Source organism: Aulostomus chinensis, chromosome 11, assembly GCF_037954235.1.
Source record: "Aulostomus chinensis isolate RoL2024-O1b breed Wild chromosome 11, RoL_Achi_v1.0, whole genome shotgun sequence".
NCBI classification, from domain to species: Eukaryota; Metazoa; Chordata; class Actinopteri; order Syngnathiformes; family Aulostomidae; genus Aulostomus; species Aulostomus chinensis.
Genome location: NC_141330.1, coordinates 17,412,119 through 17,436,077, shown reverse-complemented (window position 1 = coordinate 17,436,077; position 23,959 = coordinate 17,412,119). Strand labels below are relative to the sequence as shown.

General features: G+C 42.3%; 1 protein-coding gene across 4 annotated transcripts in view; it reads right to left on the bottom strand.

Moving 5' to 3' along the window:
• adcy2a (adenylate cyclase 2a) overlaps positions 1-23,959 on the bottom strand; it is a 67,919-nt gene that overhangs the window by 12,270 nt on the left and 31,690 nt on the right. For all 4 annotated transcript variants that reach the window (XM_086218919.1, XM_086218917.1, XM_086218916.1 and 1 more), the window contains 13 exons: positions 13,579-13,728; positions 9,684-9,832; positions 9,475-9,586; positions 8,872-8,999; positions 7,489-7,647; positions 7,211-7,343; positions 6,952-7,128; positions 6,810-6,853; positions 6,547-6,627; positions 5,780-5,849; positions 5,566-5,663; positions 5,392-5,476; positions 1,160-1,297 (listed from right to left, as the gene is read on the bottom strand). In XM_086218919.1, coding sequence (XP_086075045.1) covers positions 1,160-1,297; positions 5,392-5,476; positions 5,566-5,663; positions 5,780-5,849; positions 6,547-6,627; positions 6,810-6,853; positions 6,952-7,128; positions 7,211-7,343; positions 7,489-7,647; positions 8,872-8,999; positions 9,475-9,586; positions 9,684-9,832; positions 13,579-13,728 — 1,524 coding nt within the window. The remainder of the gene's footprint in view (positions 1-1,159; positions 1,298-5,391; positions 5,477-5,565; positions 5,664-5,779; positions 5,850-6,546; positions 6,628-6,809; positions 6,854-6,951; positions 7,129-7,210; positions 7,344-7,488; positions 7,648-8,871; positions 9,000-9,474; positions 9,587-9,683; positions 9,833-13,578; positions 13,729-23,959) is intronic.

The window sequence follows — 23,959 nt, the reverse complement described above, 5'->3', positions numbered from 1 at the left end:
CCCTTATTAAACCTCTTTTTCTCTAAACAGACATAAATTCAGATAACCTCAAAAAAAAATGAAGAGGGGGGGGGGATAAAAATAATAATACGAATATTCTCTGGGTGTTGACACTTATTAAGGGAAAGTATAGCATGAACGACTCATGCAGGATGACAGGAAATTTATAAAGAGCAGTTTGTTCTGCAAAAATTTGTGCCACTTTAACACACAGAAGTACAAACGTACAGTACGTACACTTCTCCAAAATCAGCATCCATGTCGTCATGAGTTTTCTCATCTTTCCTCTTTTCCTATAATCCGTTGCACTGCATATTGAAGTAGATATTAAAATAAGACCACACTCTCAAAACTGGAAGTATCAGTGTATCAAGAGTTGATTTATTGTGTTAGTCCCACTGAAATCATACTAAATCTAATTTCTTCACGATGAACAACCACCTAATTCATGTGGTTGCAGATCCAGTCACTCCAGCATCAATCATCCCTCCACTTCTGCACCTCCCGTTCCTCTTTACCCTTCATTTTTGTAACTTTTTTTATTTTCAGGAGATACTCCATCCTCTCCCTCCTCTCTGTTGCAGGATCATGTTCACACCTGCTCGGCACAACCACGGTCCGATCTGCTGGAGCTGATAGTGATGGCTGCTTCATCCCGCCACCCCCCCACCGCCCAGATTGACCCTGCTGGTCCTGGGGACTGAGCCAGTCACCCTCTGCTCACAAACATGTTTCTACAACCTTTAGGTCACCGTTGCCAGTGTAATGTTCTCCACGCAAGTTGGTGGCTCATCATCCCCAACAACAAACAAACAACGTTAAATCCCTGGAACAGCTTAGTTTAGCTTCAGATTATTTAAATCCAAATGATGTAAAAACATGGAAAATTCTGGTGCACCCACATCCATGATGGAGAAATAGTGTTGAAGCCATGAAAATACAGACATTATAATGTTAAATGAAGCACATTTTGGAAAAAACAAAAAGTATTTATTTGCATCTACGATGACAGTGGACCTTCTTATTAACATTGGAGTTTGATTGACACGTAGGACTCATTATCTTCTAATGAAATTGCTGTTGATAAAAGGAGAGTGTCCAGTGAGGGTTAGGTGAAGCCTAATGGGTGTCACCATTCCATCACCACATAAAAGCTCACCATGTTGAAGACAGCCATTATGAGTATCAGAGCGGTGGTTGTCAGGGTGAGTGTGATGCGGGGCCATGGCTTGTTGACAATAATGACTGATGACCTCAGCAGCCACATCCAAGAAGTGGGAGCGCTTTTACCACAGTGCTGCAGGGAGACAAATACACAACACAACACACAGTGTGTGAACGGAAGTGGATCGGAGGACTTCAGAGCAGAATTGTTAAAGGTCACGAGAAACATTCAGACACAGATGAAGCACCGAGAACACATATGGTTCATTTCCAATAGGAATGGCATGATAGCAGACAACTTCTGATTAAAGACAACTACTCTCAAAAGAAACCGCGTTGAGTCATTCCATTTGATTCCTATGTAATAACAGCGCTGCAACATGAGCAACCGTATGTATAGCTTTTGGAGAAGCTTTAATTTGACTGCAATAAGGAAAGGCAAGGCAAGTTTATTTGTAGAGCACAATTCATACACATGGCAACTCAAAGTGCTTTACAGTTGCAGAAAAATCTTAAAATCACAAAAAGGCAGATGAAATCATAAAACATAAATAGAATCATTAATTTAAAGAAAAGGAGAAGAAAAGGAGAAGAGTGCAGATAAAATACTTTCAGCTGTCGTATGCACGACTGAACAGAGTAGTTTTCAGCCTGTTCTTAAACATTGTCACAGTTGATGCCTGTCTCACATTTTCTGGAAGACTGTTCCAGATTTTAGCTGCAGAAAACTGGAAAGTAGCTTCACCATGTTTAGTCCTGACTCTGGGCCCCTGTAGGAGACCTCTACCTGAGGTTCTCAGAGACCTGGAGGGCTCATATGGGTCTAACATGTCAGAGATGTACTTTGGTGCTTGACCATGAAGAGACTTGTATACAAGCAGAGCTGTCTTAAAGTCTATTCTCTGAGCAACAGGAAGCCAGTGCAGAGATCTGAGCACTGGACTAATATGATCGTATTTTCTGGTTCTAGTCAGGACTCGAGCTGTAGCGTTCTGAATGTATTGTAGTTGTTTAACAGCTTGTTTAGAGAGATACCAGTAAGCAGGCCGTTACAGTAGTCTAACCTACTGGAGACAAATGCATGGATTAGTCTCTCCAAGTCTGGTTTAGACACTATACCTTTGATTTTGGCAATGTTTTTTAGATGGTAAAAGGCTGCTGATATTACTGACTTTATGTGGCTGTTAAAGTTCAGATCTGAGTCCAATATTACCCCCAGATTTCTAACCTGTTGTTTTGGTTTTAGAGAAAGGGATTCAAGGTGTCTGATCACACTTTCTCTTTGCTTCTGTGGCCCAAAAACGATTAATTCCGTTTTTTCTGAGTTTAGCTGGAGAAAGTTGTTTTGCATCCACATGCTTATATGTTGGATGCAGTGGAAGAGTGAATCCACAGGTCCATGTTCACCTGCTGTCAGAGACACATAGATCTGAGTGTCGTCTGCATAGTTATGGTAGGACACATTATGGCTGCTTATTAGTTGGCCTTGTGGAAGCATGTATAGGTTGAACAAGAGGGGCCCCAAGATTGAACCTTGGGGGACACCACAGGTCATGGCCATTTTGTCTGAGCTGCAATTTCCAATTTCAACAAAGTATGTTCTCTCCTCAAGATAGGACTTGAACCAGTTTAGAGCAGAACCAGAGATTCCTAGCCAATTCTCTAGCCTCTGTAAAAGGATCTCATGGTCAACTGTGTCAAAGGCAGCACTCAAGTCAAGCAGGACTAAGACTGAGACTTTGCCTTTGTCTGTGTTTAGGCGGATGTCATTTATCACCTTGATCAGAGCTGTCTCAGTGCTGTGGTGGGGCCTAAAGCCAGACTGGAAAGTATCAAAAGCATTGTTGGACAGGAGAAAGTCAGTGAGTTGTAGATAAACAACTTTTTCGAGGACTTTTCCTAGGAATGGCAGGTTTGATATGGGCCGGTAGTTGTTCAGAACCATGGCATCAAGACTGCTCTTCTTTAAAAGAGGCTTAATGACCGCAGTTTTCAGGGCCCTTGGAAATGTTCCAGTCTCTAGTGAAATGCTAACTAAATGAGTAACTTTTGGTAACAGGCTGCTCAGCACAGTCTTTACAAATCTAGTGGGTAACTCATCAAGGCAGCATGTAGATGAACTCAGACCTGAAATAATCTCTTCGACTGTTTTGTCACTGACAGGAGTGAAATGTGCCAGCTCTAGGTGTTCAGGTGGATGCTGGGCTATCACTTGTGTGTTAGAAATGATAGCTTTTTTAATATCTTGAACTTTATCACTAAAGAATTTTGCAAATTCATTGCAATAACATAAAAAGCCTCCTGCTTCACTAATCAGATTAGTCAAAGTCAATGCAAAGTTAGTATTTTGTTTGTAGCATGTTCCTGATCAGTGTTTACCTACAGCCATTCTCTGTTCACGCTAATATGGTTACTGTTCATTACTTTGGGAAAATCTTCCCGGGCCGGTCTATTTCTCTCCTCCTGCTTTCAGCTGAATGTGATTCACAGCCATCATGTTCCTGATCGGCTCAGAGCAATATCTGAGTGGATGTGACAGTTGAGGAGCTCAGGGACCGACACTACAATATTACAAATTAAGGATGGCTGACTGCATTATGCACACGACAATCATCAGAAGCGTACAGCAAGAGGGACGTCGGAATTGGCTTTAAAAGAAGCAAAGAATAGCTCCACACCTGGAGTCTCTTCACTCAATACTCAGTAAGATTTCACTGAAATACGCGAATGAGAATTACAATGGAGTTTCAGAAAACCCCCTGAATACACAATGCAGTTCATCAAATAAATAAACATGTTTGACCTTTCCAAAGGTACCTGCCAGCGTTCTCTCCTAACAATGACGGAACTTTGAAGAAATGCTCTCTGACTGGGAATGGGAAAACTAAACACATGTATAGAAAATCGGGCGGGTGTTGCCAAAAGTCTCCTGACTGGCAGGTATACAGATGATATACATGTTAGAAAAGTAGAAAAAAACACTGCCACCACACAGAATAAAACCTCATTGGTGGAAACAAGAATCGAGATCTGAGTCAGACAGAGAAGATTCGACATGATCCTGGTTTATGCTGCTGTTCAGCAGAATGAGAATAATTCATAGACGATCTTGCTCTGATAAGACGATGAGGCGAAGAAACTCAATGCGCGCTTCAAACTGACGTACACCCCTGCTTCTGCTGTAGATGGGTGGAAGGATCCAGGGAGCAGTCTACCGTGCAGACTGCAAGGGGTTTGAGGCCTGTCGTATCTTTTCAAAATAAAGGAAGCACGATCCGGGTGTAGTCAAAGAGGCTGCCGTTCGTCTCGAATGTAATCGCACAAGTCTGTAGGGCACATTGTGAATTTAACGTCCTCTCCCATCGTCTTATCAGACCAGTTGAACAAACTCTAAATGCAGCAGCATCTTTTTGACGTCAGCACCCTTGTGGGCTCCCGGATGGGTGCAAGTACATTTGATACTTTAGCTGCGGTGTGTGTTCTAGACAAACGTCACCGCTCCAAAGAACGACAGTACATATCGGACATCGTGGCGACGGCTTTTTGTTGTTGTTGTCAGTTTGTGGAAATTTTGTACTACCTTTATGATCACAATAGATTATTTCTATTCTCGCTTTTATTTTCTTTCGTTCTCTTCCCTTCATGTATCATCTACAGACACGACTTCCTGCTATTTCACTGGTATCACAATTCAAAAAGTAATAGTTGAAGGTCCAACTATCAATGGTGCTGTTGGACCTACATTAACCTTTGCTTAAATACATCATAGATCACCGAAAATGAAATCTACAAAACAAGAAAATGAGAAGCTGCTCCAAATCACAGGCAGATGAGACTAAGGTTAAAAAAAAAAAGAAGATAAAGCACGCTAATAATTATAACAAAATCCGTGCAGAGACTCTCTAAGGATCAAGAGGAAAATGCACAAGGTCAGATCTCATTATTGGTCCGGGGTTAGTTTTTGGTTCTTTCTGCCCCAAGGTCACATCGGAGCAGCACTTAGGCCAAAAACAAGCACACTTAAGGGTTGTTAAATTGACCAGAGGGCTTTTACACTGCTAAAGTGGTTCAGGAGGGGCGACCTTACGATGACAATTAAGCATTTCCCATTAGAGAACAGACAGTTGCCATTTAGAAAAAGATTTCACAATAAAAGAGCAGTTTAAAATGGCACCATTAAAACAACAAGGATTACAGTAAATGGATTTACGGTGGCAGAGCACTTACCAGGAAGTGTCCGATGAAACATATGAAGAGGATCAAAGAGAGGATAAGGAACGCCACACCGAAGGATATTCCCAAGACAGCTGTCCTAAAATATATGAGGCACCATCACTACTAAAGGACTGATTAACAACAGCAAGGTTCCCTCTATTATAACGGAACATAAAGCACACATACTTCGGCAGGACGAGAATCTGCACAATGAAAATGCAGAAAAAGATCAAGCAGGCGCAGGTGACATAGTATTTGAAGGCCGGCAAGATCGTTGCTCTGTACTAAAAAGAGGAAACACAAGGTTTTCAAAACGTCCTTCAACTGAATGTCCAGCTACGACTACTCCTGTGTATCTGGTGGATATACTGCATATGTTCCCAATGCTTCTGCTGCTTACCTCCTTCTCCAGGGATTTGTTGTGAAAGAACAACGATATTCTTTGGATGTCCTCAGATTTGAGCCACTGCCTGGAACAGCAGAGAAATGGTTACATAGAGGAAGAATCCACAAATCCCTCGAAAAGGAAAAGACAACTGTTGGTACAACAAAGGTAGGACGATAGAAAAGGGAGTATTTAGTCTGCGTTCCTTTGGTTTGAAAAGTGTATTAACAACTCCCCAAAAAATGTTTACAGAGCACATTTCTGACCAACTGCACCTGACAGAGAGGATAAACAGAGATCAGCGGTGATTGGCTCAGAGCATCTACCTCTGGAACACAGAAAGCCTACGAGCAGATGAATCAAGACCACAAAATATTTAATTTAAAGGGAAGAAAAACAGGCAGGAGCAAAGGTACAAGTGTGCCAGAGATTATCTGAAGGGTTATTCACACCGTATAAGCTTGTTTAAAGGAACTCCATTTCATGACCCGCTGTCCACTTTGTTAGCTAACTTGCCTCTGGTGTTCACGAGTAAAACAAAACGATCACGCACATTTCTGACCACATCCCCGCACCTGTCAGTGATGGTTAAAAACAGACAGAGCACAACTTGTCAGTCTGTATCTTTGAAGAGAAATGTACGTCATAATTGGTTTTACATCGACAAGGTCTTGTTTCATCCGTATGCGATTAAAAGAAAACCCCATCTCATCTGTGATGGGTTCATTTTCTAAAGTTTCTGTATGACATTATTCTAATTAATAATGTAAAAGGACTCTTACTTTTGAGAATTTATACCATCAAAAGTCCTGATCATCCTCTCATTGAGTTCCTCCTCAAACCGTTTCTTCTGAGACTTAGTCCTTTAATGGGAGAAAAAAAGACTGAATATTTTAATGTGACACGATATTAGTCACACAGATCAAAGCCTGGAGCACGAGTCTAGTCTTATTAAAACTGGTGTCGTCTGTCTCGGCACTGTTAAGGGACGGGGATAATCCTGCCAAAGAAAATTATGCTGAAGCTGTAGAATGTTATAGCTTGCCTTTCTGATCTCCTCTGGAAGTGATACTGTCCCAGTGGCACGTCCTGGAGAGACAAAGCAAGACCAGATTACAAGCTACAGCAAAGATTTCCCCCCGTCACATAAATCACAACTCCCGGTACAAGCAGCACAAAAGACTCACGGCAGTGTTGATCTTGCCGTTCTCATTGGTCATGCTGTCTCTGTGGTGCAGGTTGGCGAAGGGCTTGGCTGCACCCCACGACTCCAAGTAGCGGGTCATCCTGACTGACGCTCGCATCTTGGCTCCGTCTAGGGTGTGTCTGGGGCGGTAGTGGTGCTGGGGGCTCCGGCGTTCCACCTGGATGAGCATTTGTTTACCTTTCTTGCTTTTTATCCAATAACCAAGACTATATTTTTGAAACCGGTGTGTGCTTCCATACCTTTGGGTTGACGACCAGATAAGTCATGACCCCGTGTTCCTTCAGGTAGGGGTCTCTCTCCTGGCCATCCCCATCCTCCACCTTGTAGGCGCCATTCAGATGCTCCAGTGTTACTGAGGTGATGTGGACTCGCCTGAAAACGAATATTTGTGAAAGCGGATGAAGAATGGATGTGGTTTTCTATGAATACTAATGGAGGATATGTTATCCCTTCAGAAAACCAAAGCTATCAAGGATTAAATGTAGAAAGATCATCAACTCATGTTGTGATCGCTCACCCCGGCACACCTCCCGCCTCCATGTGGTTGGCCAGCGTGACGTCATGTGACCAAACATCATATTGCCATTTCTGAAGTCCGATCACACCACACAGGACGTTCCCTGAATGCACGCCAACACGCATATTGATGTCAACGCCTGTGGCATCTCGTACTTTCCTGTCACGCATCAAAACCAGACTTATAAATGTGGAGCAACAGAAAACCATCAACCCAACTACAAGAGATTCTCTCAGAGTAACCAGTGTCACTCCTGCTGATGTCAACTGTGCTTTTTCTGTTTAAATACAACAGAAGCTCATTACAACCAAAGACAAAAATACACAGGCCGTTTCTTGTAATGATGACTTACTGTCTCATAATTGCAGCTCATTAAATGAAGCGTATCACATAATTATGAGAAAGGCTTTCAATCATCGCTGTCTCAGAGGGCATGATAGCAGTGCCTGAATTCAAATTTAATGCCCCCTTGGAATTACAAAGTTAGAGGTTCGATCAGTACGTCAGCACTGTGCAGACATCTGACTATTCATCTGATGTTGCTTTTATTTTAGAGGGAGGTCAGATGCAGGACGCACATGAGGACAGAGCCCTGTCTGAACCCGTCCGCCGTCCTGTCCGACCCCCATCTACAGGGAACTGAGAGGCATAGGAGCACATAAAGAAGAAAAAAACAAGTGATAATTCCACTCAAAGCAGCAGAATAGAGTAAAGAAAAAAAAGGGGGTCCATCATTTTTCAAGACTGATTTAATAGAATGTTGTCATTGCTGCAGTAAATTAAGTCAAGGGGGGAGAAATATGTGAATTAAAAAGTACCATAGCGATACTGATGATTGTAAAGAAACCAGTGGCTGTTATCTCACTGGTTTCCTGCTAACGCTGTGTTCATACAGGCAAGTTTGACTGGTGACCAGCGACCTTGTGCCAGATCTCAGTGTGGTCATGATTATGGTACAATAATGTCATGGCCATGAATTAAGGCCTACATTTCATTGGACTTTTTTTTTTTTTTTTTAATTTTATTTTATTTGGTGACTGCCGTGTTAGTGGTACATTATTAATGGATTCATATCATGTCCTTCTCAGTCTACGGGTGGTGATGTTTCACGTGATTCCATCCTCACCACCTTTGAAGCCCAGGTAGTCAAAAGTAGCTTAAAGTTTAATGCGCCTCCCGCGTGAGTCTTGTGTCTCTGAAGACGCGTCAAGCAAATCTTCTACTCTGTGAGGCGATTCTCACTTAAGCTTTTAAATTTGTTTGCTCTCTGACATCCACCTTCTCAGGGGTGACACCGTGGAGGGTGTTCGGATGAATAACTTAATATGCTGTGCAGTACCACGCGGAAGCATTTAGTAACACCGTTGTGCATGTCTGACTTACTTGATGGCCTCACACATGTCCAGGCCCATTTTGACACAGTTCTTAGCGTGGTTGGGTAGAGACTCTGGGAGACCCGATACGCAGTAGTAGCAGTCACCTAGGATTTTTATCCGCATACATTCATTTTCCTGTTCATAGCAGATTAGACACAGAAAACAAAACAAAAACATTTTGCATTGAAATAATTGCATTCAGTGTGTTGTTTTACATCTTTCATCTCAGAGGAAAATATTCTAAATGTGAGGAAAGCGCATATCAAAATATAAATCAGCCAGAAAATGGCAACTGATCACATGTTCGGCAGATGTCCCCACCTTCTTATTGGAACTCAGATTGTTGCAAAAGCGATAAGAATCAAGAAGCGTTTCCTTGGCACATAAAAATAACTCGTACGTGTTTGTTTTCTTCTGAACTTTCAACCATGCATCATAAATCCAACAAGGTCCAAAAGTAGTATTGGCATCGTTTTAAAAAATCAAAATAACAGATTGGGAAATATCCTGTTATATGAGCTACCAATCAGCTAAGATCCATGCTGTTTTCAGTGAAAATCTACGTCGGCTTCTATATTTCAAAATTGCATAGTGAAGATGAAATGTTCACCTTGGCAATTTGGTCAAATTTGCCAAACAGCTCATTCAGCATATGCACCAGTTCTCCAGGTGAGCAGTCACTGGCCAGCCGCGTGAATCCAACGATATCAGCGTACAGTATACTAGAAACACAAGAGATGGATGCGATGAGACGAGAGGAAATATTTGCCTTACAGATGCAGGATCATGTCATTTCAAATACTAATAAACACTACATGCCTGACATTAGTGTGTCTCTGGACATAAAGGTTGTGAAAGTTGTTGGTGTTCTCCATCTGACCAAAGTTTGGGCCCTTCAGTCTTTGGATGATCTCAGCTTTCATGACTCGAGCGATGTGAGCTGGCAGCAGGGACAAGAGGAGGCGCTCCTGACGGAGGGACGCGCAAAGACAACAAAAGTCTTATGACAGAATAATGAAGAGATTCTTTTTTTTTCTTTTTTTCCAAAAGTAAATTTCCTTCAACCATTTTATGAGATGACATGAAACTATGAAAGATAATATCTATATTGAAAAAAATATATTTAAAATGTCCAATTAATTAAACACACAAACATCAATGGGGAAAAAAAAGACACCCAAGTGTTCGTTCTCACAGGGACTGTTGGTTAGTTCCATGACCTAAAACGAACTGTTATAAGAAGTAATAAACAACAACACAGCTGAGCAATCTTTCAGATCAGAAGTTCAGATATTGATTGGGGGGGGGGGGGGGGGGGGAGATAATCAGAAATGACTCATACTTTCATCAACTTGCTATTTAATCGAGGTCAGCGTTCAATTAACTCTGAAGTATTTCTCTTTTCTGACTGGAAGAAACACAAAGGTGTCAGCATTATGTCAGTAGTGCTAATTGGAAGTAAGCTAGATGTCAAAGTAATGCTCTTTCAGAAAGTATGACTCTGCTTATTAGTTGTTGTTTTTTTTTGGGGGGGGGGGATTTGTTTTTTGCCAAACAGCAAACTGGATCCATTTTTAGAGACGGAGCCATCCCTCCCCCTCTCTCTGATGCCACGCAGCAGTTTTCAAGTCAGACTCAGCTCAGGGTGAAGAGGAGTTCAAGACTGGAAAACAAATAATAAAGCCAGTGTCACCTCCAACTTGACACGTTTTTGCACTTTTGATAATTTGCTTGCATTGTGTGCGTGGCTAGCGCTACGTGAAGGAGTGGTCCACACTGACTGCTAACATATAGGGCCAATAGGGCTTATGACTCAGTTCCCCCTGGACCTCTCATACCGAAAATGTATGCACTTGCTGCACTGCAGGGCACTTTGGATAAAAGCATGGAGCAAACAGCATATATTATGAGAGCACTGAGCTCTGCACTGAGAGAACTGTGTCTCTGCACAGTTACCACCATCTGTCGCAGGCGGCAGAAGCACTGCAGGGCCAGCAAGGCTCCACCCAAGGCATTTCAGCACCATCAGCAACACAAGCTGGATTCATCATAGCCGCGACCAACTCTGGTTGACCCGCAATGACACCCTGAGTTATCCACATCCACAGGCGGAACGACATTAGCTACCTGAGCACTGCAACTCCAGCCGAGGCTAACACAAGTCAGCTGCTCCCGAGGTTCGCGTGATCAATGACTTGCTAAAAACCTCACGTGGAGCCACGCCGCGCATAATAAGCATCGATTCTACTAACTTTTTCCAGCTTGACACACAGCTTGTGGAGAAAATCCTTGACAACAAATTTAATACCGCTGGTGCACAGCAGGTCATGAATACACGGTTTTACAGGTGTGACCAATGCCCCCTCTACAACCTGAACGGCCACCCCAAAGTTTCTGACACATCATTGGCTTGTCCTTTGCAGAAAGTTGGTGCCTATAATCTGACGTTAAGTCTCGGAAATGCCAGTTTATCTCTCTCTCTCTCTGGATTATGATTATCACAGGTGCTGGTGATACAAACATGTCACTGGATTAATTTTACAAGATTAATAGAGTCGGATATCTGCACATGCTAACATGCTAATCAGATTATCTCCACACAGAGATGCTGCCTAAACTGTTGTTGTCATCATGGCACTCATTAGATGTTTGTCATGTATTGTTTGAACTATGAGTTTCTTTGATATGAACAAAAATGTACAGCGTCCCTCTTGTACTGTGTTGTATATGTAAACAGGTTTTCCTGATTTTAAGGAGTGCTGAAGATTAAATAATTTTTCCACGTGCAGTCGGAAAGATAAATAAAACACTTCCCCAAGTTTAGCACAGGTCAGAGGACTGTTTATTATGACAAAGCTCAGGACCATGAAAATGGTAATTCATATTGTTGCTTCATCAACTTCACACTAAGTCTGCATTGATGCATGTTAATTAATTTATCCACTTCATGTTTATCTCCTCAAAATAAAGCGAGTCAGTTCACCAGAGTTATGTTGGTGTACTGTGATGAGCACCTTGCACTTGGCTCTGCAGGGGAAAAAAGTCCATGAATTTAACAGCCTTAATTATGGCCAGAAGCCTTTTTATATACTTTGTCCTTTATCCAAAATGGTCAGGGTTAATATACAACGCAGTTCATTTACATGAAGATAGAATCCAGAAATTAGCATAATGCATTTGTTAAAAGCATTTGAAAATGTTAAATGAGCTAGAAAAAGTCAACAATAATGTATAAAAACATTCGATGTGCCGCAGATGCTCACTGACAGCAGGTTATGGAAAGCTTGTTGAAAATCCAAGTTATTTCTACTGTAGTGTCCCTGTAGTGTAAATCTAACACTTGCACTTATTCTGCCACGCTTACACTGACGTAAAAGCAGATATGTTAATTACTGCACACTCTCGGGGGGGGGGTGGAGTCTATCCCAGCAGCCTTCAGGCGAGAGGCGGGGTTTATCCTGGATGGGTCACCAGTCCATCACAGGGCCAACACATCGAGACAGACAACCATTCACACTCTCAGTCACACCTACAGTCGATTTAGAGCAGGGGTGGGCAACCAGGTTTTCCTTCCAACCAAACACTTTAACAGGTGATTCCACTGATTAACACTCTTCTGTGGCTGAGGGTGTGTTTATCAGTGAAATCCCCTGTTAAAGTGTTTGGTTGGAAGGAAAACCTGCATACACACGGCCCTCCATGGCACATGATTGCCCACCCCTGATTTAGAGTATCAATCAGCCTCGTCCCCTCTTGATGTCTTTGGACTGTGGGAGGAAGCTGGAGTACCAGAGAGAACCCACACAGGAACAGGGAGAACATGCAGAAAGACACAGCCACACAGAAAGATCCCGTGCTGGAGCTGGGAATCAAACCCGGAACCTTCTTGCTGTGAGGCGACAGTGCTAACCACTGCACCACCGTGCTGCACACTTCCCAAATTCAATTAACTCAATGAATAAATAAATAAACTAACTAGTCGTCTCTGTTAGACGGTATGTTGGAGGAGGAGGGGCCAGATAGAATTTTTCCCAACCAGCATTCACACAACGCTAAACAGCTTTTATTGCGATTTGATTTTTGGTAAATGCAGGCTGCAGGACCTCACCGCGGTCATTAACAATCACCACATTCTGTAAACACTCCTTCGCCACCCTCGACCACAGGAATCAAACCACTGACAGCTACGAGAAGATCACGGCTGATGAACCGGAGATGAAATCCCGCCAAGCACAGCATTACCTGCAGAGTACACCTGACACCATCACATCTCAGCCAAATGAATCAAATAAAAAAAACAATAAGAGGAAAAAAAAAAAGGATGCAATAATTACAAGTATCTTTCCCGGTTGAGGGTTTCACTGAAATGTTTTTGAGATTTTATGCAGTCTTGTCGGGAAAAAACAAACAACCTCTGAGTTATCTCACCACGGCTTGGATAATCATTATCCGTCTCCTGACACACGAATGTGCCATTAGACTGTTTCACTTTATTTACCCACTCATTTGCGGCCTTGCAGACATTGTCGTCATAATCATCATTATCATAGCTGCCACACTCGCCCATCTGTCTGACATAATCCATTCTTCATTCATGCACATGTTCCCTCCCCATCATTCATCACCATGAGCAACACATCCCTCAGTACAAATCAGTGATCCACACTGGCTGTCAGACTTCCACTCTCTCGCCGGACTTCGTCTCCCACTCTACCTGTTGTCTCTTCTCTATCTCCAGTTTAATGGGGGATTTGATGCAGTTGCAGGTGTCCTGGTAAGTCTGTTTGAGAGCCAGCTCCATCAGATGCTTGTGGTACGCTCCTGCCATGTTGCCGCACATGAAGATGATGATATTGGCCAAAATCTATAAAGGGAGGGAAGACAAAGCTAATGAGTGTGCACGAAAGAGCAGAAACAAACCATTCCTATTGTGACCTCCGGCACAGATGCGTTACAAAAGCCTCCTTTGTTTAAATAGTTGGAACATGCCAACAGTGATCAGCTGTAATGATTCTAGCATGATTCTGACTGAGGCAATCTGTTGTGATGTTGTCGGCTGAAACGCAGGAACAACCTGCTATTCATACACACTGGCTAATTTTTTTTTCCAGTTGGAGAGTCATTGAAAACCTTGAACTCAGAGATCGAGGATAAACAAGAACAAAAAAAAAAAAATTATAGGTGTATGACGATCACACGGCCCCCTCAAAGCCTGAAATAGCCTCGCACTGTGATGGACCTGCAGTACTTTTTCCCCAACCTGCAGGGGAGTAAACAGAATAAAAATAATCCTGTAACTGATGATGTGGCCACACCTCCCAACAAAAAACAAAATTAGCCGTACACACATGAAGGCAAGGCAGATTTCTGCCAGCTGCTTTTTGTTCAGAAGTGACACAAACCCAAGCCCGACGCTGCAACTGACACTTAAAAATCCTTTCATTGAGAGCAGCAGGAGGTTCCGGGTTCGAGTCCCAGCTCCGACACTGGATCTGTCTGTCTATAGTCTGCATGTTCTCCCTGTTCCTGTGTGGGTTCTCTCTGGTACTCCAGCTTCCTCCCACAGTCCAAAGACATCAAGAGGGGACGAGGCTGATTGATACTCTAAATTGACCGTAGGTGTGACTGTGAGTGTGAATGGTTGTCTGTCTCTATGTGTTGGTCCTGTGATGGACTGGTGACCTGTCCAGGGTGAACCCTGCCTCTCGCCTGAAGGCTGCTGAAGGCTGCTGGGATAGGCTCCAGCCCGCCTGCGACCCTTAACAGGATAAGTGGAAGAAAATGGGTGGATGACAAAACACGTTTCACATGATTTCAGCTATTCTATCATACGGTACTCTATTCTGATTTATATTCATGAAATCCGACAAGAGCCGGCTGGATTATTTGAAGATGCTGCTTCAGTCAGGAAGGCTGTTGTTAGAGAGCGGCAGGCTACAATCCATACACACCTCCATCGATCAAACCACATTCAGGGGTCATCTGAGTCCTACTGATGCAGACATGTTATATTTATGATATTTCAGTCCTCCCCATCACAGGGGGAACTTTTAATGATTCCACTCCACAGCTTTAGACATCTTACCAGAGTTGTGGTGGGGTCTGAGAATTGATTAGATCCCTTCCATTACTGAGCTCTGTATCTTTCTATCTTATATTTCATGGATTTACAGATGACTAGAGGCCAGATTCCAGCTAATTATCCCTCAAATCCAAAATAATCCGTCTCTCTCCTTTGGTCTTGTTTTTCCCAGCCCAGATGGATCGACAACATTATCCCAAACTAATATGAGTCTTGGAGGATATTAATCATCATTTCATGTCTGTTGCTACCTTGACCCGATGACTTCTTCATAAACTGAAAGTGAGGACCTTCATTGAAGAGCGAGTTAATAACTGCAAGAGGGTCAAAGGTCAAAATACATGGTTTGGATAACAACAGATCTGAATATTTCAACACATTTTTAGTTTGTATCTTTTTATAAATCCACACCACAGCAATGTGTTCTTTAGCAGTAGCTTACTTTTATCAACTGCAGAAAACAGGACAGGTTGGAGTAAATTGATATTTTTTGTTTAAATATCATTAAGAACGACGGTTTAAGGTCATCGTTTCCACAGCAAGTATATATCTATCTTTACAGAGAATACAATCATTTACAGCAAGGTCTTTAGGGCACATACTCTAACAGGAAAAAAGGCTGGTACGATGGAACAGATGAATGAAAAAAGCGGATATTCAAGGACAATCATGACGGTAACAGCAGTTGAACTGTTTTGTGTCTGTGGGAATGCAAAATAAACTGTTGTGTTAAATATGACACCCAAGGATAAATGCCTGCACCACCAAGCTCTTCCCTGTGCCTGCAGAATGTAAATTCCTCTCAGTGAAGAGAAGTGCAGGCAAGTCAACATGGGGATTTCCTATGACACAAAAAAGTACATGCAAAAGATTCAGCAGAGTAATGACTGGGAATAGATGTAGAAGCCTAAATGTGCTTACCTCCATCAAAACTCATCAAATACATGTTTCTCGAAAATGCTCTTTGCCTGCATTTATATGGCTAGGGTTGCGTATCAAATTCGTTATAAAACAATAATTTTTAATTATGAAACTTGGTCTTTTTTCTTTTTTTTTTAGAATCATACAGAATCCTGATGAAATCAGCAAAACAAACATTTGCTGACGAATAGAAGAGTGACTGCTGTGACTAATTACAGTCAACATTCTGGACAGAATCTTGAATCTCATCTGTCTGATGACTTGTGACTGACTGCTAACACTTCCCATTCACTGCCATCCATTGTGCTAACAAGCAGTCAGCAGGCCCCCGTGCATCACCAGCTCCTGACTGGCTCCCTCACTATGTCACTGTCTGGCTCTCGGGAGGTCGGCAAGCGTACTCCCCGAAATGTTGCCGTGTTCCATTAAGTTTGGTATTTTGTAATAAAACCAAATCTCCCATTTGTTCTTCAAAAATACTAAATTCTACCTCTCCTTTTCCCACAGTTTCCGATTCACTTGTCTGGCTTGCCTCCTGTCATTGTCACCAGGTTCCTTTTCACGTCTCTTGTCCTTCTCCCCGGCGTAATGGTGACCTTTCTGTCACACTGACCACTGGCAATCTGTTAACTCCCTTATCTGACGTAAACGTACCCAACAGATTAACATTACTGCTGCTGCCACAGAATAAACCAGTGACCTTCATGCACACACAAACACACATTTTATATCAGTGGTGACAGAACGATGCAGCAAAAAACCCCACAAATCTTTTGTATATGTTTGTGCTATTACTATTGCCAGAAAATGACATCCCATTAAAAATACATGTCACACTATTAAAATGGAAATTGTACGTCAGTTGATTTTCCTTTACATAAACTATTTAGACAACAAGCTGCAAGCAAGATAAGAAGAGGCCACAGCAAGCACAGGTACGTACCTGTGAAATTCATATATTATATATTATATTATATTCTCTCTCACTCTGTCTCTCTCTTTCTCTCCACATAAATACATACAATGGGGGAAATAAGTATTGAACGCATTAACTTTTTTGTCATTACATGTATTTCCAAAGATGCAATTCATGTGACATTTCTTCCAGACACTGGTATTAACTCAAATAATCAACACATGAAAAGAAATCACAACATTCAAATCCATAAATAATGATTATGTGGAATTATGTGCAATAACACAGGAAAAAAGTATTGAACACACCATGGGAAAGCTGTATAGTTTGGCAAGGAAAGGCACCATACCATCTCAAATCTGAAAGTAATTAGTCTTTGTACTTCCTATAAGTGCAAACCAACATCAGCTGGGTTAGTGCTAATTGATGGCCCTATAAACAGGTTGTTTTTTCACCAAGTAGTCAAACAAGACACATCTCATGATGGGCAAAAGCAAGGAGCGCTCTCAAGACCTTTGCAACCTGATTGTTGCTCAGCATCAGAATGGAACTGGTTCCAGACTTATCTCAAAGCATCTGAGTATTCCAGTAAGCACCGTTGGGGCTATTATCCGCAAGTGGAAGAAGCATCACCTTATCATCAACAGGCCACGCACAGGAGCTCCTCGCAAGATTTCTGACCAGGGGGTCAGAAAGATGGTCAGAAGAGCTCTCAAAGAGCCAAGGACCACCCGGAAAGCGCTCCAGAAAGACATGGAGGCAGCAGGTACAAGTGTTACAGAGAAAACGATAGGCAATGCACTCCACCGCCATGGCCTCTATGGACGCTCAGCCCGCAAGACTCCATTCCTCAAAAAAAGGCATGTTGAAGCTCGTTTAAAGTTTGCTAAACAGCATCTGGATAAGCCTGTGGAATACTGGGAGAATGTTGTCTGGTCAGACGAGACCAAAATTGAACTTTTTGGCTGTCATACTACACACTATGTTTGGAGGAGAAATGGCACTGCACATCACCCAAATAACACTATACCAACAGTGAAGTTTGGTGGTGGAAACATCATGGCATGGGGTTGTTTCTCATCTCGTGGTACTGGCAGACTTCATATAATTGAAGGAGCAACGAATGGAAACATCTATCGGCAAATTCTTGAGATGAACCTGCTGCCATCCACCAGGATGATGAAGATGAGACGTGGCTGGACCTTTCAACAGGACAACGATCCGAAGCACATGGCAAAGTTGACTCTCCAATGGTTTAAAAATAAGAAAATCAATGTGTTAGAATGGCCCAGTCAATCACCTGACTTAAATCCGATTGAACATTTGTGGAAAGAACTAAAGAAAAAGGTTCACCACAGGGCACCAAAGAATATTCAAGATTTAAAGACAATCTGTGCGGAGGAATGGGCAAAAATCACACCTGAGCAGTGTGGGCGATTAGTTAATACATACAAGAAGCGTCTGGAAGCTGTCATTGCAAACAAAGGCTTCTCCACAAAGTCTTAAACCAGTCTCAGATAGTGTGTTCAATACTTTTTTCCTGTGTTATTGCACTAAATTCCACCTAATCATTATTTATGGATTTGAATGTTGTGATTTCTTTTCATGTGTGGATTATTTGAGTTAATACCAGTGTCTGGCAGAAATGTCACATGAATTGCATCTTTGGACATAAATGTAATGACAAAAAAGTTAATGCGTTCAATACTTATTTCCCCCACTGTATATACATTTTATCATTATTTTCATTATTATTATTATTATTATTTATCCTTTTTTAAACTACACCATCCCATACCATGAAACACAGCCAATGACTCTCCAGATGTGGTGCAGAATCTTCACTGAGAAAACCGTTTATTTCTAAGTCCAGACACACACGTTGTCCCAAATATATAAGATTAATGCATTAAACATGGGGAATACACCAGCCATGTACCTGTGTACCCTTTGTATTTGACAAAAGCAAAGACCAGGGGCCGGGGCCGTGGGCATGAGTGCTGTTTGCTCTACTTTATCTAGTCACTGTATTTGAGACAGATGTCCCTTTTTGCTGTTGACTGAATCTATAATCTCTCCTCTGAATGTTTCCAAATTCTGAAAGAAGTTACCTTTGTCCAAATTAAAGCCATTACATTCAGACGCCTGGCTTGGTTGGTGCCTGTTTAGCATCAAAATAAAGTCCAACAAAAAGGTCTTGAACTGGGTTCACACAAGCACGCTGCAGGGCTGAAAGCAGGCACAAGAGAATGGACTGGTCCTTTTGTAAGCTGCTTCATGAAAGTGCTTTCAGAGTTCCCTCTTGTATTTATGGATTCCATCTATTTCAAAAATCTCTTTAAATCACTGTAAAACATAGTTGCGCTGAACTGAAAACCCTTCATTTTGTTTTTGTGAGCCTGTGGCAGAACTGTCAATACACACTGTTGCACCAGATGCCTCACACCTTCGACCAGAAGTAAGTTTTTGCCATTCTGCAATCATTAAAACCTTGACTAAGGTAATAACATGTTTAATTTAAATGAAATTTGCCAGGAATTCGTTATACAAATATGCTAAATAAATTTAGGTGCACAAACAAAGTCAGACAGGTAAATTAAAAGGAAAGCTAAATTCAACATTTTCTCTCTGGATCTTCATCGACAGCAATGCAGATTGTGTGCACTGTGGCGCAAATATTGATTCCTCCATCCACTAGATGGTGCTAGAGAACACCCAAACGAATCTATCACCAAGTTCTTAAACTTTGTCTGACCAAAATAAGGATAGATCTGTTTGGCCCACTAGGACGCATACATCTAGGTTTTAGAAAACAATATGTATTTTCCTGTTGCCCCCATGACTCATCTCCCCAAAAATGTCATGGCTTCGTCCTTGGCTTCTACTTCAACTCTCTGTTAACAAGTTGCCCATACCAGCCAAACCCAGTCGTTATGCAGGTGTAATCTTCCATGTTTTGGGTAGAGCAGAATTGGTAACTTGTATTCTATTATGTTTGGACCGATGTTTCATTGCAGACAGACGCAGAAAAACGTAGAGACACACCATTATTGAGTATAATTCTGAATGGCTCAATGTAGTGATCTCAAAGGTCAAATGTGACTGGTGAACTTCCCTGGAACCTGATAACAACCAGCTGGGGGGGGGGGGGGGGGGGGGGTAATGAGCTCTAGATGACCTGTTATCAAAGGGCACACAGATGTAGCTGAATGACCCTGATGTGACCCAGGGGTGTTCAGCTTGCTCCTTTTCTCAGATTGGTGCTAAAACGTTTGTCTGAGCATTGCACTGTTTTCAGTTGCTATGTTCTCCACCTGGATGCACAGATTTGATTGTCTGTGTACAACCACCTGATGACTCCCAAAGCACGTGGGGGGTATCCTGGCGAAACTAACACTGTAAAGACGAGAAAAGCTACACTGGTTGAAATGGTCGCACCGTCAAAAGGAAATGATTCTCAGTGATTTATGGCTTATGGATCCAAGTTCAGCTGGGGCGGTGTCTGGATCCGGACCTAGACCCCCTAGATGTCTCAAAGTACCCTTTCAGAGGAGCTTGTGTCCTTTCAGGGGACCCAGGGTCCAACTGCAATTGGAACTATGCCTTTAATACACATGAAAGCAAGCAACAATTCATCTTGGATTTTACAACTAGAAGCGAAAGCAAAACAGATCTGCTCCTAAACTGAATTGGTTCTTCAATAGCCACGGGGGCGGGGGTTAGCAGCAAGAGCCCACTAACGTATGATCCAATTTTACTTGTGCTCAATAGAAAGTCTACCGTGACTCCAGTCATTCAAGGACAAGTCCGCAGGCTTTGTTTACGGTTCTCTCTCTTGGATGTTAAGATTAACACTGTAAGACAGGCAGCTATAAAAGCCAGCTGAAACCGTTGCTCTCTGTTCCACCACAGGCTTCTTGCATGCATGTAGAAGACGGAATCAAACTCTGGAAAAGACAACTGGAATTCACCGCAGCAGAGGGAACCTCAACCTTGCATTTGCAGACAAATAAGAGCAAGAGATATGCCAGTAAACATGCAAGCTATGAATAATAAATATCTGCAACTATTCAGTATATTCATCAAGCAAGGACTGCAGTGGGAGACCCACTTCCTGGGTGACCTAGCTTTCATATAGGAACATGGGGAGTGATGCTGGAGGCCTTATTTGAATGGCAAGAGAAGCTTTGTTCATCTTGTTCTGTTCAACAATTCATATCAAAAGATGCAAATGATGTCTGGGAGAAGAGGTTTTGGTATAATAGTAAAAATTGGAATATTATTTCCGGCCTTTCTTTGAAAATAAGGAATATTTATTCCATGTTTGAATAGACAGCTAGACGATGCGTCAATGCTGAACACATTAAATGCAAGCCAAGGAGGAAATAAATATTCGTTAATGTCACATGTGCGTGTAATAAATCTGGAGCCAACAGGGGCTTTCACCCCTTCAATAAATGAGCTTCTTCATTAAGACTCAAATGAGCCAGCACTGTAAAGTTTAATGGACTTGACAAAGTGAGCATGTCAGCGTGGTTCCTTCTCACTTAATACCCCTGGGGAGTCTGTATGCACACTGGAACAATGCACATGAGTGTCAGACATTTAATAGCTGACATTTACAAATGTCTGCTAGGATGGGCTGTTGTTTTCATTCCAAGTTCCAGAGAAAGTCTAAATGATTTAAATGATCTGAGATTAAAGTTAATTAAAAATCCTGACTGCCATTTACTTTGGACTGCATGTGTGAGCAAACAATGGAGTGGGTGTCAAGGTCTCACCGCATGAAAACGGCCCACATGGCTACTATCATGAGGCAGTGAGGGCTTCATTTATCCAGGATGGTGGAAACACTTCTGGAGTCATTGGGGTATCAATCCATCCATCCACCCATTTTCTATACCACTTATCCGTTCAGGGTCGGGGGGGGGGGGGCACCCTGGACCCCAATTAGGGGTTCACTATCTTGCTCAAGGATACTTGGACATGGTCACCGGGGGGCGTGACCTAGCCGGCCACTCTACCTCTGTGCCCCCCCCCCCCCCCCCCCCCCCCTCATTGGGGTAGTTAAAGATGATCTGAATCTTCTTATACAAACTCAGTTAATCTACAAATTGTGCAGAGAATATTCACTTAGACAGCCATGGTAAAATGTACATCAACAACAGGAAGAGTAACATCCTGAGGTACAACAACTGGCCCCATGTTTGCCATTAAACTCGCATTGTTCAACACACACACACACACACACACACACACACACACACACAGAGTTTTACAAGGAAGCCATTTGTCACAGCAGGGTCACTGTGTCTATAATGTGAGTTCCTGTATGGTAAATGTTCATGTGCAAATCCCTCTACTTGTCCCAGTAATATTTATATTCATATTCAATATACTATCATCAACGGCCAGTAACTGATTGATGAACTCACTGTCATCAGAGTCAAAGATACAATCCTGCCGCAGAGCTGCCCCTCAACTTAGTTATATATTGAGGACATGATATAGAACTGCTTCCCATGCTTGTAATAAATCATTTTTAATTAAAAAAAAAATCCTTCTCTGTTTCTGTTATAAAATCTACTTTCCTTCCTTAGGTTACAGTTTGCCATGTTGTTCAGCTGCAGCTCTGCAAAGTGACTGATCCAACTCAATGATGATCTGAATCACAGGAGCAGCCACAGTTACAAGTGGTCCTGGCTGGAGCTGAATGAAATTCATCATGACGCTGCATTCATCTCAAGTTTTCTCACCCTCAAATTATGTTCATGCAATTCCTGGAATGCAAAGGTTCACGGTGCTGAGGTGATGATTCAGCTGCTCAGTCTGCAGGATCTGACAGAGTCACGATCGCTTCCACAAGATTCACAAACATATCTATTCATTCCCAGGACTCTTCTCTGAGCAATCGAAAGAAAACGGTCCTTGAATTATTCTACATTCATAGCTATGGTGTAGGACTGGGTGGGGACTGTCCCTGCCCCTATCATACTCATACTAGTGCTGTCCATCAGTGTCTAGTCCATCCATCTTACATTCAGCGGGACCACGAGTACCAAAAACTCATCTACAATCAGATTTTCAACCCCCGGCTAAACTGATGAGACGATGGGGAAGAGAATTAGCTGGTCCAGGACAAGCGCTCATATGCACCAACCATGTGGAGGCGGAGACACACAAACAATGAATGCACAGGGAGCAGCAGCGAGGGGACGCGGAGAGGACGGCGAGCTCCAACCTGTGTCATATCTTCAAAAGAGTTTAGAGAGGTCAAGTGTGCCGTTACTGTCATGACTGAAGGGCTGACGTTATCGTCCCTTTGATGTGATTTTCGAGAGTTTGTAATGGCATCCAACAAGTCCTCTCCCTGCTTCTGTCTCACACACACTCTCTCTCTCTCTCACACACACACAGAGCTTCTTAGACCTTGTTGGGTTCAACTCTTTCGCTTAGGTGTGCATCAGTGAGAGAGTTGATGTTCCGCCACTGACAGTTTGTTTGGCTACTGCGTGCATAAGGATCTTTTTATATTAAAACATATTCAAGCAGTACTGTTAGTAGTAACTGCTTAAGCCTGGTGGTTAGACTTCAAGGAATTCAAATTTAAATCATCATTTAAAAAAAACCTAAAAAAAAAAGTACATAATATTTTAGCCAAAACATCAAATATACCTTTACGCTTTCTTACTATATCTAACATGGAAAAAAGTACTAGTAGAGTAAAAAATATAGAAGCTGAATTCTTTTACTGTGTGATAGAGCACATCAAGACCTTTAAAAGCCCCTTTCCGCACCAGGCTCTCACAGTATAGACTTAAAAATGTCATGTATAACCTCATAGTTTTTGACAGTCACTATCACAATCCTGCGGTGCAGCACATGAGGGCCAAGCAAACGGTGCATCAAATCATAAAATCAGAGCCATGCATGTTGTGATTGGAGTAAATCATGGTTCACCCCCGTCGTGAGGAAGTTCCATTTGACAGAACCTGTCCAAGGGAGAAAAATTCTAGATTCTCAATACCACCAACTCAAAAATTAATTCAGCTTAAACGTACTTTATAGGCAAATGTATAACATTTTGTGTGTGTGTTAAAAAGCATGGTGCATTTCCTCTATGGCGTCATGAAAACCACAAATGGGCTCCAGATTTGGCCCTGAGCACAGTCAGAC